Genomic DNA, 18,501 nt, shown 5'->3' with positions numbered 1-18,501 from the left:
TCCTGCAATTTGGGTCGGTTTGTTTCAAAACAGTTTTTTGAGAGGGGCCAAGCGAAAAAGGTTTGTATTTTAAAATGAAAGAAAAAATATTAAAACGCCAAAAAGAAAAAAACCCCTTTAGTGTCATTTTCGAATGAGGGAAAAAAGACGTTAAAACATTGAAAAATAAAATTTAAAAAAGGGGAAATTATCCTTGATTTGAAAATTTTAAAAAGGCCCAAATCCTGCTTTGGGGAAAGAGAAACCGGTTTAAACCGATACTCGTTTCGAACGCCCGAATATCGGAAAGGGAAAATTTATTTTCGTTTTATTTGGGAAAAAAAATTTAATTTTTTATTTTTTTTCGATTGGGGGAAAATTAGTTCAGAAATTGGGAAAAAGTTACCCCTATCTGTTTTAAAAAACTTGTAAAATCCCAATCAAAAACCCTTTGCAGAGGTTGTTAAAAATGATACCCGAAAATTTTAAACGGGGGGGGATCAGCAGTTTGACACGTGATAATGGGATTATTACACAGCCCTGTGTCGGTTTACGTTCATTTCGGTCTCTTTTATGATATTTAAAATCACCTTTAAATTTAATTAGGGACAGTTTGTAGCCGAAACTTTTTTTAATTATTAAAAAACGTTAAATATATACGGAATATTATGTTGTAGCTTTGGTATTTTGCTTTCGAGCAGGGGTGGAAAAAATTGAATATCTCGCCGAGACCGGTCGAGCGAAATATCAATTTACCAACATTGCGAGTAGAAGAATGCTAGGCTCAGAAAGCTACTACAAAATTAAATTTTCCCTTTTATTAAATATACTTTTCGTTTTGAAATTATAAAATTTGAGTTTTCATTAACTAAACTTCTATAACAAATTTCAGAAAATTTGAAAATGAGCTGTCAAGAAAATAAAATTTATGACGGACGGACATGAATACGTATTTTTTTTGCAAAAAACGGGCCACCGCCTTTCACAATTTTGGTTTCCCGTTTTTCCAAATGCCTATGTTTATACACACTAAGATTCAGGAACAAACGTTTTTTCAAAAAATAGTTACCGACACTTCCATATATGGTACCGTATTTGTTCACTTACTTTATACGGAAATTTTTCCTATTCGTTTGAAGCGTATTTACGCTTCAAGTTCGGGAGACAATTTGAAGGTTTATAAAATAAATGCTGTCATTTGAACATTTCTTATGTTTTATATATTTATATGTATTTTCTTGCAGGTTCCTATTTATTAGTTACGATTCTATGAATTTTTTAAAATAGAAAACGAAAGTTAGCATGGCAGACGGTGTTTGATATTGTGTGGATAAAACTTATAAAGATCAATTTGGAAATCATCCGGGTAACCGAGTACTCGATCGGAAAAATGACCGAGTACTCGAGTATTGATTTTGGTATTCGTTGCCATCCCTACTATATATAGAATAACATGTATGTCATATTCTTACACCAAAATATTTGTTTATATAAGCAGGTTACTTCTTTTTATTTGTTACAGGCTGACATTGACAGTGGCCAGATTAGAATTGCTCTGGAACCCGAAGCTGCTTCAATATATTGCCGCCAATTACCAGTAGATGCATCAACAAATGAGAGGGAACAAGCAATATCAAATCTTCCAATTGGTACCAAATATATGGTTCTAGACGCCGAGGGTATTTAATGTTTTAATACATATTTAATGATAAATAGTAACACATTCAAAGTGACATATTACCACCACGAATGTGCAGGTAAAATTCAAAAATAACTTTACATTCGTCTTGCTTATTTTAATTTTATGATAAATAAAACCTGAATTATGTGTATCTCCCTTGACCTATCTTTATTATATTCTTCTGAATTTATCGGTAACATTCAGATTGTTTTTTTAAAGTAGAGCAGTCTTTCTATATGTTAGGCAGTTTAAATATTTATTGGCTATTGACCATCATAACAGCAAATCTTTTGAAATATGTAAGTATTTTGACTCCTTTTGACAGTAAAAAAGAGCATTATGTTACTTTAAGGATTATAAGTGTATTAAAACAAATTTCTCAATCTTTTTCTAAGCAGCGTCTTTCAAAACATTCTAAGTCAATTTAGTGTTTGAATATTTAGCTTTATCCTGGACCTTTGAATCGTCAGTTTTCTTAAAGTAATCGTCATATGCTTTTGTAAATAATTAACTAGAAATACAGCTCTAATAAGCTGTTGAAAATGTTTAATATCTTTATTTATTCATATGAGTAAAGGTGGTACAATCTATATCACAGTTAACGAAGTACAAGAATCTAACACGCTTCGAGAAGAAAGAGCAGCAAATGGCGGTGCTTGGGGTGGAACTATAGTAAACAAAGCATTTGAGGATTTCTTAACGGAAATTTTTGGTGATACAGTATTCGAGTCTTTCAAAATGAAAGAAACTGAGGATTGGCTTTATATGGCACTTCAATTTGAAGAAAAGAAACGGGAGATCGAAATCAAATCACCGAGGTATACCACCTTACGTTTACCCGTTTCTATGATTGAATTATGTGAAAGGCTAAGTGGAATCCAGATTCAGGATGCAGTTGCTGCCTCAAAGTATGCTGAATTAGTTGATATAGTCCGTGATAAACTCAAACTCTCAACAGTTGTTTTTTTCTATATGTTTGGTCAAACATTACAAAGAACAGTTGATCATGTTAAGTCTTTATTTATAGACAAAACTATTAGGGAAGTTGGTATCATTCTTATGGTTGTTGGGTTTTCAGAATCACAATTGCTGCAGCAAGCTCTGAAAGAAGCATTTCCGAATAAAGAAATAGTCGTTCCATTAAACCCTTCATCGTGTGTACTTCGAGGTGCCTTGATGTATGACCATACACCTTTGACGATTAATGGCAGAATTTTAAAGTATACATACGGCGTAAATGCATATACAAAATTTAAAGAAGGTATTCATCAAGATCAGAAAAGAATAATAACAGATGCCGGGTTAAAATGTACCGATAACTTCTCAATCTTTGTGACGAAAAATACAGTGGTTAAGTCAAGTGAGATGTATTTCAAAAAAAAATTTAAGACGACTTACAAATATTAAAGATCACTGCTTTTTGACTGTTACGTATCGAAGAAGACTAACCCAAGATATGTTGATGAAGATGGATGTTCAAAAGTAGGAAGAATTAAAATATATCTTGAAAGTCCTGACGCGAGTTTAGACCGCAGAGTTAGTTTTTCAATGACATTTGGTGATACAGAAATCACGGTAGATTCAGAGGATGAAAGAACCGGGAATAAAACAAGAGCAGTTATTGATTTTCTAGGCTAAAATCGGCTGTGATGCAATTAGAGAAACGATACAACAGTCGTTGAAATAAGCAAGAAAAATTTATATTTGAAAACACATTTTTGAAATTTGTCTCTAAAAATAAATTGATTAATTGCAAAGATACAAACAATTTAACTTTTATTTATAACCTACTTTTAAAATAAGTGGGCAGGAAAAATAAATATAGTCATATCCTTGTTAACACTAACTGTAAAAATTGTATGGTATGGCCGTGCATATATAATTTGACGTGACGTCCCTTGCTTTTGCTTTATAAAAACATTACACTACAGGTCCGTCAATGAAAATGTTGTTTTTACTGTTAAATGGTTCTAGGTTTGTGATAGATAGAATCTTTTTGTAGGTTCATTACTAAATGGCTTGAACTCGTTTAATACAGTTGTTCAATTATTGCAATAATATAATATAATTTTATTTAACTTGTTCATTTAATGCAGTATTGTACGGTGGCAAAAATGTGACATTTGTGCGTTTTGAATATCTCGTACGCATGAGATACTATGTCGTGGCTACGAGTTACTAAGCCGTGGCTACGAGATAGTTTGGTCGTGCGCATGAGATAATTAACCAATCAGATTACACTGTATAAAATAAATTAATAAAACAGTTTATGAGTTTTTAAACTTAATCCTGAAAAAAACACTAAAGATATTCACTTTAAACTTGATACATGTCTTTAGGATCACATTACAAAGTCACCTTCCAAGGCCCATAAATCAGACATTAATTTTTAGTAAGTTTGACCCTTTGTTGGGACAATTAATTATTATTGACGGATGTTTCTGCTAATAAAAATATCCAGCCCGTTTGGCAGAGACGACTTTTTTCCGGTACATTTAAGATGTTGCCCCATTCAATATTATCCGAGTGTCATATATATTATAACTGTACATGTTTTATCGCAATTTCATTATTTTTAACAGAAAACATTACAAAATACGTATTATGCTTAGTGATTTTCCCTCTCTTGTGCCTTTTTCTTTTACTTTCATGTGCATTCTGATTAACATCAGCACGTAATGAACGGTATTGCTTTCAAATTTCAGTGAGTGAGTGCATTTGCTTAGTTTTTGGAAAATTAAAAGTTTGATACTTTAACAGATCATATGAAATATGCCTACTGAGGTCCTTCATATTTACCGGACAATCAGTTTACCGGACAAAAGTTATTCCTGGCGATTAAAGCTTTATTTTTTTGCTGCGATTAAAAAATTATCTGGTCTGAATCGTACACACACTTTCTATTTCAAAGTGAATAACAACAAAATCACTCTCAGGTAAATATTGTTGATTCACTTCTTTATTTATTATCATGCCCTTTTGTTTACTAGTTATTTCATCACCTGGTCATGCGGGGAAATAATCTGTTCTGCGCATGACCCAATATTTTGGCCATTAATGGGTTATTTAAGATAGGTTTTACTTTTAATTTCTCTGAACGTTATCCCAGGAGACAATCGTAACATATTTTAATGATAAGAAGTAATTTTAAATTTAGTTCAAATAGTATTTTGTGGTTTTGACAAAGAAATGCAAATTAAAAAACATATAAGACAACGGGTTAAGCCTATGGGAGGAAACTACAAAATCGATTTTATGGCTCTTGTTACAGGCTACATGATGACCAAAAGGAAACTGTATAACAAAGAACAGAATTCTATTTGAATATCAAAATGTTTCATACGAAGAATCAATACGTTAATTGAGTTAATAGTGTTAATTTTAATTACACCCCATATAGTGGCCTCTTCGTAACAAGCATGGATGCCATGTCTATTTATATTGACATACTGGTTTTTTTCTCCAAAATCATAACCTTGCCATTTAATAGTCGTAGTTTCCTTGCTCATTATTCAAAGATTAATTTCAATTCAAGACTTCAAAGAAAAAAATTGAAACACAATGTCCGGTAAATTGAGTTGTCTACATGATTTTTTCTCTCTTATGATGCCCTACTTTAAAGACACATTTCTACGGTCAAATGTTTAATTTCATGTTTATTAAAGTAATGTTTACGTGCATTAAGAACCCAAAATTATTTAAATAAAATTCCATTTTTTTTATTATTTCAAATAAAAGTTACAGCAAAAAAACATTTTGTCCGGTAATATGTAGGATCCGAGTATGGCATAGTTGTGAGAATAAATGTCTTCCCATTTATCAATGTCTTTGCTATTACCCCTGTTCCATTTGATCTCCGTAAAAACGTTAAACCGATATATAGCAGGTGCAAAACAATGCTCTACTGTATATCAGTTGCGGGTTTTTTTCCTATATGCATCAAGGAAATAAAACAACATAACTGGTATATATCAACACAGTTTTCAACTCCTTACTGAAAGTGTAGTAAATATAATAGGTTAGAAAGAACAAACAAAAAGTTCAAAACCTTGCGATTATCATTCAGTATCCTCTATTAATTTCACACTTTACAAAATATACCCAGTTGACTTTAAGTGTTTGAACAATGTGATGTTTTCGATTCCATTTCTTTAATATGAAATGCATATCACGTCCCATATAATCTAGTTTTCATTTTCAAAGTTCAAAACATCCTTACCAAATGCATAGCACATCCTATGAAGTCTCATTTCCATTTTCAAGAACAAAATAAATATCAATTCCTGATTGTGCTTGAAGTAATAATGTTCTGTCACAAGGTAGAAAATTGTGAAATAAGGAGATCATTTAAAACGTGACTGTGTAAACAATGCTGATATGATTGGACTAAAACACAGCTGCATTATATCAGACTCGGCCGAGTCTCGTCTTGTATAGGTTTAACAGATGTGCACTCGTTTAATAGAATTCCGTATTGAACTCAGCAATTTATAATAACCTCATATTATCCGTGTGATAGTCCACATCACCCACAGTATATCACAAACAAGGTTAGTTATATAGCTCTGACGAACTATTTTGACGTACGTTATTATTGTCTGTTTCAGAAATCTTATAATAGTAATGATATATATATTCGAATTGTTAGCAAAACATTCATCTTTATTTAAAAGCGTAAAAAGCGAAACTACGGCATAGCGTAAGTCAGGCTTTAACCGGGCTTGGCGTTTCGTTACGAACTACCAAAAGGGCCTATCACCGTGGATTTGGACAGCTTGGCTGTATTCCCTGAGCAAGATTTTCCGTTAAGAATTACTAAAATGCCTTTCCCAGTTGGTTAATCTGTTTTCCCTGAGGCTTGACCCGGACTATGTTTTCCGTTAAGAACTACTGAAAAGGCCTTTCACCGTTGGTTTCGTCAGCTTGACTGTATTCTCTCTGGCTAGAACCAGGCTTTGTTTTCTGTCAAGAACTAATGAAAAGGCCTATCACAGTAGGTTTTGTAAGCTTGACTGGATTCCCTCTGGCCAAAATTGGGATTGGTATTTCGTTGAGAATTACTAGAATTTTATCGTATGTTGGGTCAGTTTAACTGTATTGTTGGTAAGTAGAACTAGCCTATCACCAAGGGTTTTCAAGCTTGATTTTATCCACTGAGTCTTGACTCGGGATTGGTTTTTAGGTAATATATACTAAAAAGCATTTTACCGTGTGTTTTGTCAGCTTTACTGTACTCCATGAAGTTAGAAGCGGTCTTGGCTGTTCGTTAAGAAATACTAAAAAGGCTTATCACCTTACTAGAACGGCAAATTGACGTTGGTTGTGTCAGCTGGACTGTATTTACAGAGGCTAGAACTGTTCTTGGCTTTCTTTTAAGAAAAACAAAAAAGGCATATCACTATGGGTTTGATCAGCTTCATTGTATTCCCTGTGGCTAGGACCGGGCTTGGTCTCCCATTTAAGACTACTAAAAAGGCCTGTCACAAAGTGTTTGCTCAGCTTGAGTGTATTCTCTTACGCAAGAGCCGGGCTTGAATTTCGTTAAGAACAACTAGAAAGGCCTACCACCGTGCGTTGGGTCAGCTTGTCTGTATTCTCTGAAGCTAGAACTGGGCCTTGATTTTCGTTAAGTTCTACAAGAAAAGTCTATTTCAGTGGGTTAAGTCAGCTTGATTGTATTCCTTGAGCTTAGAACCGAGCTTGGCTTATCATTACGAACTATTAGAAAGGCCTCATCACTGTGTGTTTAGTGAGCTCGACTGTACTCCCAGAGGCTAGAATATGACTTGTAGTTTTCCTTTAACAATTACGAATAATGCCTTTCACCTAGGGTTTGGTCAGCCTGACTGTATTCCCTGTGGGTTGAACCGGGCTTGCTTTTCGGTTGATAACTACAGAAAAGGCCTATGCGTTCATTGAACGCCGCCTTTCCTTGTTGATCTTGTTTTTCATATTCTATGATCATTCGTTTTGTCAGCTTGATTGTAGTCCTGTATTCATAGAGGCTAGATGCGGTTTTTATTTTCGGTTAAGAACTACTTAAATTGCATACTTTTGGGTTTCGTAAGCATCGATGTATTTCCTAACCCTAGAACCGGACTTGATCTTTCGTTAAGAATAACTAGAACGTCCTATCACCGGAAGTTTGGTCAGCTCGACTGTATTCCCTGTGGCTCGAACAGGGCTTGGTTTTCCGTTACGAACTTATGAAAAGTCATATGACCTTGGGTTGGGTCAGCTTGACTGTATTCCCCCAGGCTAGAAACGTGCTATGTTTTCCGTTAAGGTTAATAACAACTGCAAAGGCTTATCAGCGTTGGTTTGGTTAGCTTGACTGTATTCCATGAGGCTTAAGGCATGATTGTCTAGTCATTACAAACTACCAGAAAAGCTAATCACCATGCGTTTGACCAGCTTAAAGGAATATGAATGGATGGGTTGATGTCTGTCTAATATAAATATTCATCATTTAAAAAGAGGAACCATGACAGTTTTCCTATTGACATCAACCCTATAAGAGAGAAATTTGTGTTTTAAGACACTATTATTTACTTGAGAAATAAGTTCATGGGCGCCGCCATTTTGGCGTTCTGTCATTCTCGCGAGACAGACGAGACCGAGATTGTGACGTGTTACACCCACTTCCGGTATAGGTGTACACGCTGGTACTTGATGAAGAACTTACTAATTTTATTGTGTACATTATATATTATTCATGAAAACATCATATGGAACTGAATTGCTTTAATTAATTCATTGAAGACGCCGCGACATTCATTATCATTTGTCCGATATTCAAGCTTGCTGATGATCCCACCACATGATTTAAGCAATGACTGCTTAATTTTCAAAGATAAACCATAAATTTAATTTTGTTACTATGAGAAACTTCTTCAAATTGACGATTTATCCTTTTATATTGTACTAATTTTCGCTAGACGAGCTGTCCAAATAGGCAAATAGGGTACATCGCCGGTCATGTATCTTTTTTCCGGTAAAATATCAACTAAATCCAATCTGCTGAGGACGCGATTTTCCGCCATTGACGCTAAAATGAGAATGGCGCAGGAAAATCGACAGCCAGACTAATATCGTATGAAAACAAAACTGTCCGTTAGGTTATTTAGGCACCCAGTCAAAACTGGTACCAACAGCAACAGGTTGCCCATTCCACTATAATTACGCATATTCTCGGGTTTATCCAGTTCCCTAAAGCTTTTTTTCACGTAATCTACTTACCAAATTCCTTTCCCCGACAGATACGCATTTCTACTACCGTAAATTTAATCCAATAAAACAAAAAATCATAAATCTACTTAATATTTAAAATGATTATTGGTAACTGAAAAAAATGTGTTGCTATTTTATGACGTGCTGTAATTTACTACAGTATAATTTGACAGGTGTGGAACCTAATTCCCCCTAAGGTCATTCAGTTCACTGATGAAGCGTAAAAAAATAGATGTCTATTTCGTCATTAGAATATTTGACAAGGGTGATTAACCAATCAGTGCAACATTTTGCATGTCGGCACAGAGGCATACAAGGAGCAATAAAAATCGCCAGTACACTGTGTGACAGGAACATTTGGTGCAAATTAGGAACAATTAAAATGGACAATGCGCAGTATTAGACATAAGTAGTAAGAACCAGCTATTGTGTGAATAAATTATGCAAATTAGATTTTTGAGCAGCCAATAAAAATGAATTGCGACAATTACCGACGGTACTGTATAGAAGTTTGTCCATCAAGGAAAGTTTGCATGTTCCGTGAAAGGCATTCTAAAATTCTATTGTCAGTCCCTGGATAGGTTTTAATTAAGGCTAATTAATTGATTGACTGTGCTTTTATGTTCGATATTTATCTACTGTTTTGAAAATTATATAATTATTTTTGCATTTCACCGTTTTTTATTCATTCAATGTTCTTTTTATTTATTTATTCCACTCCAATCAATCATTTTTTATTCGATCCATGTGCTTAAAATTAACAAAAATGATTTAATAATTCATACAAATAAAACAACAAATGATAAGCATATGCAAATCAACAATTTTATAACGTTCGACTTCCATATAATTTTGAAAAGGGCCGTACGGCTAGACAATACAGTGCGTCCTGGCTAGTCGTTCGTGACTCACGTACGGCTAGACCTTGTGGCTAGCCGTACGTTTCTTTATTTTTTATTATTTTTTTGATATTGTTACGTATTTTGAACCATAAAAAAACTCCTCTACACCTCCTGTGAAAATTAAATTGTCTGGTCAATACTTTATTATATTAATATTTCCTTACGATTCAACGAGATTTATCATGAATCTAAAGATGTGGGGAAATGACATCACGCGCACCTGTTTTTATACGGCCAATACACAAACATGGCCCCGCTTACTGATTTGTAGAAATCGGTGATTTAACGATTTAAATTTTGTTATCATTCGTTTAATATTATTATTTGGCGGCAGAAAATTTGCAGATTTATTATTTATAGTATTCTTTTTCTGAAATCAAGTTTTTATTCTAACCTTGTCTTTCCCTTTAAATGTGTTCCCTGAGGCTACAACTGGGTTTACTTTTCCGTTTAAAACTACTGAAAGGCCTGTCACCGTGGGTACGGTCAGCTTGACTGACATTCCGGAGGCTAGATCCGGGTTTGGCTTTTCGTTAAGAACTAATAAAAGGCCTATCACCGAGGGTTTGATCAGCTTGAGTTTTTTTCCGGAGGCTAGAACCAGTATTGATTTACCGTTAAGTACTGCTAAAAAGGCCAATCATCATGGATTTGGTTAGCTTGACTATATTCTCTGAGGCTAGAAAGGAATTTGTTTTCTGTTAAAACGTAGTGAAAAGGCTAATCATCGTAGGCAAGAACCGGGCTTGATTTTACGTAAATCATTAAAAAAATTCTATCACCTAGGGTTGTTAGCTTGACCGTATTCCCTAAGTATAGATCTGGGCTTGGCGTTTCGTTCAGAACTACTAGTAAGGCCTACCACCGGGTGTTTGGTCTGCTTGCTTGTATTTCATAAAGCTAGAACCGGACTTGGCATTTCGTTAAGAACTAAAAGAAAGACTTATCACCGTGGGTTCGGTTAGCTTGACAGTATTCACTGAATGTAGAACCGACTTGGTTTTGCATTAATAACTAATGAATAGGCATATCACTTTGGGTTTGGTGAGCCTAGAACTGGGCTAAGCTATTCGTTACAAACTACAAAAAGGCCTATCAACGTGGGTTTGGTCAGCTTGACTGTATTCCTAGACGCTAGAACCGGGATTGGCTTTTCGTTTAGAACTACTAGAAAAACCAATACCCATGCGTTTGGTCAGATTGACTGTATTACCTAGAGCTAGAACTATGCTTGGCTTTTCGTTAAGAACTTAAATGTACTATTTTGGCCTTTCATCGTATAGTTTTGTTAGCTTGACTGTATCCTAGAAGGCAAGAACCGGGTTAAGATTTCCTTTAGGAACTACTTAAAAGGCCTATCACTGAATTTGGTCAGCTTGACTGTATTCAATGAGGCTAGAACCACGCTTTGTTTTCGGTTAAGAACTACTAGAATAGCTAATGGGGAAGTTCATAGCTGAGTGGTTAAGGTATTTGAGTTCAATCAACTTGCCTCTCACCGCTGTGGGTTTGAGTCCCGACAGGGACTTTGGATTTTTTTATTTGAGGAAACTATTCAGCTAGCTTATGGAACGTCGGTGGTTCTACTCACGTGCCCGTTTGTGACTGAAATAATTCACGGAAAGGCAACTGAGGCCTTCCTCCACCAGTAAAGCTGGAACGTCGCCAAATGACCTATGCTGTGTCGGTGTGACATAAAACACAATAAAAAAATAAACAGAATGGCATATCACTGTCGTGTTCGTCAGCTTGAACGTATTCCTTGAATTTAAAAACGGGCTAAGCTTCTCGTAGAGAACTTCATAAAAGGCATGTTACCGTGAGTTTGGTAGCCTTGACTGTATTCCCTGAGGCTAGAACCAGGATTGATTGTCCGTAAAGACCTACAAAAAAGGCCTATCACCATGGGTTTTAACAGCTTAACTGTATTCCCTGAAGATAGAATTTTGCTTGACATTTCGTTACCAATTACTAGAAAGGCCTATGATGGTGAGATTGCTTAGTTTTTCTTCATTTCCTGAGACTAGAACGGTTTGCTTTTCCGTATAGAATTAATAAAATGGCCTATCAACCTTGGTTTGGTCAACTTAACTGTATTCCCTGAGGCAAAACCCGGGTCAAAACCCGATTTTTGTATACCCTGTACAGATGCAGCATCCTTTCGAAAATGGGTACGACATCATTTGTTAGGAGTAATGACCCTTTTTGGATATGATTTCATTTACAAATAAGACTTTTGCTCATTTAGAAGAGGACTCTTAGAGGGATTTCATTAAAAAATTTTATACATACACATCAAATAAAGATACATCATTTCGAAAAAAAAAAAATAACATCTCCAATGTTGTAAGAGTTGTGGCCTTTTTTCAACTTAATTTCTGATAGCTTAGGTTTTTATTCATTTTGTGTTTGCTAATTTAATCAAGATACAGCATCATTTTAAGAATGTAATTTGTAAGAGTAATTAATAAGTTGTAAGAGTTATGGTCCTTTTTCAACTTAATTTCTCCTTGATTAAGCCATTTCAGTTGAAATTTGCGACATGAATCTCTTACAATAACCAGTCTTTTTTTTTTCTTTTAGGAATGTAGATCCATGGGGTACTGAAAATTCTGCAAAAATATTTTCCAGATAGTTTAAGCTTTTTCCAGCAAAGTAATTGTGATGGCGCAACAATCTTAACATTTTACAAGCTTTCATACTCGGCTGATGAAGAAAAGAAAGCAAAGGAAACCATGGTTGTTTTCAATTTTTGGAAATTCTTGAAGAAAACTGAAAGTAAGCGATACTTAGTATTTAATTAGTAAAGCATCCACTTGCTGGTATTTTAATGTCTATATTTAAGTCTTCCATTTACCCTGGTTACAAATCAGACAGAAGTAGTTTTTCCAAGGGCAGCGGTTTTTTTCTTAATGTTATTGCATTGACAGTTGTTATCAGTCGCAAGATTTGTGAAAGACTTTTATTGCTACATCACATTGGTAATATATACAGAAAACATTTCCTTAACTTTCATGATTTCAGTTAAGTTTATACTAATTTATTTTAGCTCGGTTGTGAAGAAAGCTCTTAGCTTATCGAGAGACTCTCAAGTTGGCTTCCTAGAAAAACCAGTACTAGTGTCATATTAGGAGGTACGGTTGTGACTTTGGTGGGGCTCAATCCCGCAACCTCTGTGATGAACGGCAGACACTTAAACCTCTACAACACTGCTCCCCTTCTAGGCATAGCAGATTTAAATGTTGCTACACACATTGCATTAAAATTGGAAGATGTTGTTGAGAAAGGGGAATGAGACACTTCAAGATTGCTTCACTGATGCAATGGATCTGCCATTTGCCAATTATATGTTTGTTGGGATCAGAACAGTTTTTGGCTGATTTTTATGTCTGTGACTACTACTTAATGCAATTTAAGTCTCAGTGTTCAAAAGGCTCCATTTTGACTGTACTGAAAAGCTAAATAATGCCGATTATTGAAAATAAAATAATGGGGTTATTGTCATTAAATTTCCAAACAATTGGGATTGTAATTTTATATTTATTTATAACTTCTCCGACATATTTGACATATTTTGCAGGGGGATGCATTTCAACAGTTTGTGTCAACCAAGATTATTGGACTGAAAGTGATACTGTTCTCACTTTAGAACACATACTTCAGGCATTCCTAGGATATGAGGCTCTGCCTACGGACATCAACTCGGGGATTATCGAATTTGATTATGAAATGGATGCAATCTCTTAGGTCAACACTTGTGCTCCATCAATAACATTCAGAAGAATTGATCAGTTGCAAGTGCATGAGGAATTCCAGCAGCATATGTTACTGATGGGATCAATTGGTTTTGGGATTGAGTAATTGTCTTCTATAGTTTACGACAAAAATTACAGACTTTTACATTGTAAATGTTTGAGAAACTTCCATTCAAGGTAATTAAGTAATAACACTGCAATGTGCAGCATGGTCAGTTTTCCATGTGTATAATTTGTGTAGAAGTTACTGTTCATATTGACAAGCATAATCTTTAGTACCTATATGGTTTGTTTTTTAGAAAAACTCTAGGGAAAATATCTGCTTCTTGAAACATGTCCACAGGTCCATTTAAGTCTACTCCATACATGACTGCATCCTGAAAGGGAAATAATGTGAGTTTAATTAATTCTCTTGTTCAGGTTTGGAAACAACTCTAAAATAGTTATACATGATAACTAGTCTCTTTAAAAATTTTGTCTATCTTGTGATATGCTAACAGTACATTTTCTCTGTTTTTCTACAAAAATAGACGCCATCTTAATGGCATAAACAACATTTGCTTTCATTTAAAACCAAGAGCTGTCATTGTAAGTGACAAATGCACCCGATTAGGTATATATATTTCCCAAAAATTATACAAGCAACTTACAAGAACTTAATTCATTGACAAAAATACACAACAGACACAATATGTGCATATACATTTATACATCCTACCATTATTATGAAACCAATGGTTTGACCCTGACCTTTGGGGAAGGGACATGGGTGTTGGACCAAACTCATTGTCTTGATGTGCAAAAGTCGTTTAAAGTCCTTCAATGCATGACACATTAACAACATGGACATAAACAAATTAAAGGATAGATGCACACCGGATGGTGCGATTTTTAAAAATTCCCAAGTTTGTTTGTTTGTTTTTTTGTTTTTGGGTTTTACGTCACATCGACACAGTATAGGTCATATCGCGACGTTCCAGCTTTACTGGTACAAGAAGACCTCAGGTGCCCTTCCGTGCATTATTTCAGGCACGAACGGGTACCTGAGAATAACCACCTACGTTCCGTAAGCTAGCTGGATAGCTTCCTCACATGAAAGAATCCAAAGTCTCTGTCGGGATTCGAACCCACAGCGGTGAGGGGCAAGTGGTTTGAAGTCAACGACCTTAACCATTCGGCCACGGACGCCCCTCCTAAGTTTTGGGGCATACAAACAATACATATATATATTCCAACTGTTTATGAGTTGCTACTGTTGTTTGCAAAATAATTGAGCTTTATTCTAAAAGCTGATATTCAAAACACTGTATTTTTACAGGGTAAGCTTTTCAGATTGAGTAGTCTGTCAATATTTTGATTCAAATGACATCTCCTCTGAAACCACTAGGCCAATTTTAATAAAACTATGCAGGAATGTTCCATGCGTGAAGCTCTACTTAAATTGTTCAAAGAATTCGATTCTATGCAGAACTCTGGTTGCTATGACAACAAATAGGAAAAAACTTTAAAAATTTTCTTCTCTGAAACCACAATGCCTAGAGCTTAGATATTTGGCATGTAACAATGCCTAGCAAATCTCTTCAAAGTTTGTTCAAATTATGCCTTTTTGTCAAAACGGGGGAGGGTCACTTGTTTTACAAACACATATACATATATAGGAAAACCTTTTTGGTATATAACATTATCTAGTGATCGTACACCAGGCAAGTGGACTTGTACCAAGGTGAGCAATATAGGGCCATCTTGGCCCTCTTGTTTCTATTTTTCCTTAAAGAATCTACCACTACAAATCCTGGATAAGTCTTGCCTTTGGGGCATTCCACCACATTCAAGTTACTTGAATCTTAGTGATCATGATCATCAATTGAGTAAGTGCTTGTACCATATTGGATGCAAGCAGCAATGACCTTTCAGGATTTTTGACCTTTCATATAACACTCTCCTAAAGCCAAGTACTTCCATATATGTGTATTTTTTCAGACAGACCCTACATTTGGTCAAAATGGCAAAAAGAAGAAAATCATTCATTTATATGAAATGAAAGACCACATACAAAAATAGTTTTAGCATGAAATCTGCTTTAAAAAACACTATTATGGCCATAAATGTGTTATTAAGCAAGACATTTAATTATTGTACTTAAGGCTGATATCTATCTAAATAATATCTTAAACTGTAAATTATTTCCATAGGAAACTTGCCAGATCTTTATCGCCACGGAGTGTCTTCAATAAATAATACCTGTAGAAAATATCTTTTATTTTTCCATTGACCTTTCCTATGTTTCAAAAATATTCTGATTTTTTGTAATTAAATGTATTTTGCTGCATTTGTAGTGACATGGATTTGTGTTTAAACAATCAGAAAATGTAAAGGGCTAGTGTTGTCTGAGAAAATGGCAGAGATCAACAGGGCTAACTTGCTACATGAAATGATTGGTCTGATTGACCTTTGACCATATTTTTGTTAAACAGTCAACTGCTGAGTAATGACCACAAAAAATGAAGTAAAATTTCTCTGATACCTCCTCAGACAAATCAGTTCTTTGCTCATAAGTCTGCTCCATAATCCATAACTGCAATGGGGTTGTATTTCCTTCTGTTCCAAATGGTCTTCGAGCAACTGCCTTTATAAATTTGTCTAGGGATTTCTGAATTCTTTCTAGATATTTCGCATGTAATAAATATATATCTAGTTCACTGTCAGCATCAAGAATACCAGTTCGCTCCATTTCACAGAATAATTGGTGATAAGCTCATGTGCAACCATGCCAAACCTCTCTCCAAAATTGCTCTATTCTGTAATGAACAAAGATATCTGACAGGAATAAACAATCCAACCAAGTTTCATGAAGATATAAGAAGAGACCAAAGATTGGCAATGCCCACAATGGATCCACATTTCAGAAATATTCTGACATATGTGAAACAAGCATTCATCTTTTTTAAGCTCACCTGTCACTTTATGACAAAGTGACCTTTTGTCATCACAATCTGTCCGCCGTCCGTAAACAATTTCTCCGAACATCTCCTCATAAACCGCTGGGCCAATTTCAACCAGACTTCACACGAATATAATTTTGGTGAAGCTCTACCAAAGTTGTTTAAAGAATTTCATTCCATTCAGAATTTTGGTTGCCATAGCAACCGAAAGAAAAAATCTTAAAAATATTCTTCTCCAGAGCTACAAGTCCTAAAGCTTAGATATTTTGCATATAGCAATACTAAGTGAACCTCAACCAAGTTTGTTCAAATCATGACACCAGGGGCAAATTAACACAACCAAGAGGATAATCATTTTTACATAGAATTATATAAGAAAAACATGAAAAATCTTCTTCTCCAGGAATACAAGGCTTTCAGATTGAATATTTTTCATGAAGCATTACCTAGTGAATATCTACTGAGTTTGTTCAAATCATGACCCCAGGATTAATTTTGGTACAATCCCAGGGATCACTTTTCTACAAAGCTTATTTAGGAATCACTATCCCTGCCATATCCCTAAACATCCCACCTTTATAGGCAAGTTCTCAGGTGAGCACTAATGACCCTTCTGTTTACCTTTTTGTAAATGGATCTATTACCCAAACACCAAAACAACACTGTAGCCTGCAATTTCAAGAGACAGAGGCAGTTACTATGGTGCTCACAGCTTGAAACTGCTTTATGTTATGTAACTGAAGTTCTGAAGGAAACAAAATCAAGTATTTAATTTTTACTATTTAATGGCAAGTGACACTGCAATGCATTTTCTAATCCGTTTGATTCATTATTTGTATAATGATCTTAAAACTGATACACATCTTTTGTTTAAGTCACATTGCATTCACAAGACTGCTGTGTCTAGATGGTTCTTCAATTCAAAGGTGTTAGTATAGGTAAAAAGATCTAAGCAAGATGGTATGTAAAGGGAATCTAGATCTTTTACCAATCTTGCATTCGACCAAGCTTGGTTTAGCTGTAGTTTTTAGCAAAAGATACATACCTTTGATTGTGCACGCTGCGAACGTTAATATGACAGTTGGTCTGAAGACCGCCACTTTGCAACATAAATTCCGCAATTCCAATGTTTTCTTTTCCTTTGTCTGACCTAACACGTTCAGGTAATCCATACTCTCTAACACCCAGCTGAAAAGCACTAAGTGCTGTTGCTGCAGTATTGTTTGATGCAGCCATAAGATAAGTTGGTAGTCTTGAAAATCCATCAATACCACCGTTTAATACAAATCTTCACCTACCAAAAATAAACTTAAGTTATTCATTCAATGATACAAAAATGTAAAGGTAATGGTATGAAGAAACGCTAATAATATGTGTTCATGGGACACACATGCCCCCGCAGAAACAAGATTAAAAAAGGGCTACAACTCTTACAAAATAGGAGTTCTGAAGCTCATAATTGAAATGTAGCAGTATCTCTATAATTATAAGTGAATAAAATGAAATAGAAAAGTGTTCTTAAGTTGAACAAGAGCCACTGAGGGGTGGGGGCAACGCTCGACTTTTTAAATTTTTTCTTAGTGAACAAATATAATGGGTGAATGATATCATTGAAAAGGAAGCGAAATGAATGTTTGTATTTTTTATTTGAATAGAATTGCTAGTATATATTTATAAATATACGCATTTTTACACACCAATAAATATATATGTTCATTTAATGCACAAATCAGTGAAAATTCAATAATTTAACCTTCAAGGTCAAGGTCATAAAGGAGCCAAGGTTACTTTGAGTTTGATTAACATAAAGGTCGTGTCCTTAAGAATGTTCTTTTGTAATATGAAGTCAATCCATTCAATAATAGCAAAGTTACAGCCAGTTACAGCAAAAAAATGAAAATTTCAATCATTTGACCTTCAAAGTCTCGTTATTTTAAAAGGCTATCCTTGAAGATTATTATGTTCAAGTTTGAAGACAATCCATTCAAAAATAACAAAGTTATAGCCAATAA

The 18,501-nt window shown here is 34.8% G+C and overlaps 1 protein-coding gene across 1 annotated transcript; it reads left to right on the top strand.

The window, feature by feature from the left end:
• Positions 1 to 1,281: 1,281 nt before the first annotated feature.
• LOC132740734 (heat shock 70 kDa protein 12A-like) lies at positions 1,282 to 13,539 on the top strand. Its single transcript, XM_060728700.1, has 5 exons — positions 1,282 to 1,293; positions 1,502 to 1,658; positions 2,259 to 2,921; positions 12,424 to 12,570; positions 13,373 to 13,539. Exons 1-5 carry the CDS (start codon positions 1,282 to 1,284, stop codon positions 13,537 to 13,539), a joined length of 1,146 nt encoding a protein of 381 aa, XP_060584683.1.
• Positions 13,540 to 18,501: the final 4,962 nt, after the last annotated feature.

Source organism: Ruditapes philippinarum, unplaced genomic scaffold (assembly GCF_026571515.1).
Source record: "Ruditapes philippinarum isolate M1 unplaced genomic scaffold, ASM2657151v2 ctg2867_1_1_1_1, whole genome shotgun sequence".
Lineage (NCBI taxonomy): Eukaryota > Metazoa > Mollusca > Bivalvia > Venerida > Veneridae > Ruditapes > Ruditapes philippinarum.
Note: the sequence above shows the minus strand (reverse complement) of the source record. Positions and strands in the feature narration are given on the sequence as shown.

Excerpts from the sequence above, each read along its gene's own strand:
- LOC132740734 (XM_060728700.1), top strand. Across the intron at positions 2,922-12,423 it reads ATATACAAAATTTAAAGAAG|ATAGTTTAAGCTTTTTCCAG; the intron begins GTATTCATCAAG and ends AATATTTTCCAG. Across the intron at positions 12,571-13,372 it reads ATTCTTGAAGAAAACTGAAA|GGGGATGCATTTCAACAGTT; the intron begins GTAAGCGATACT and ends CATATTTTGCAG.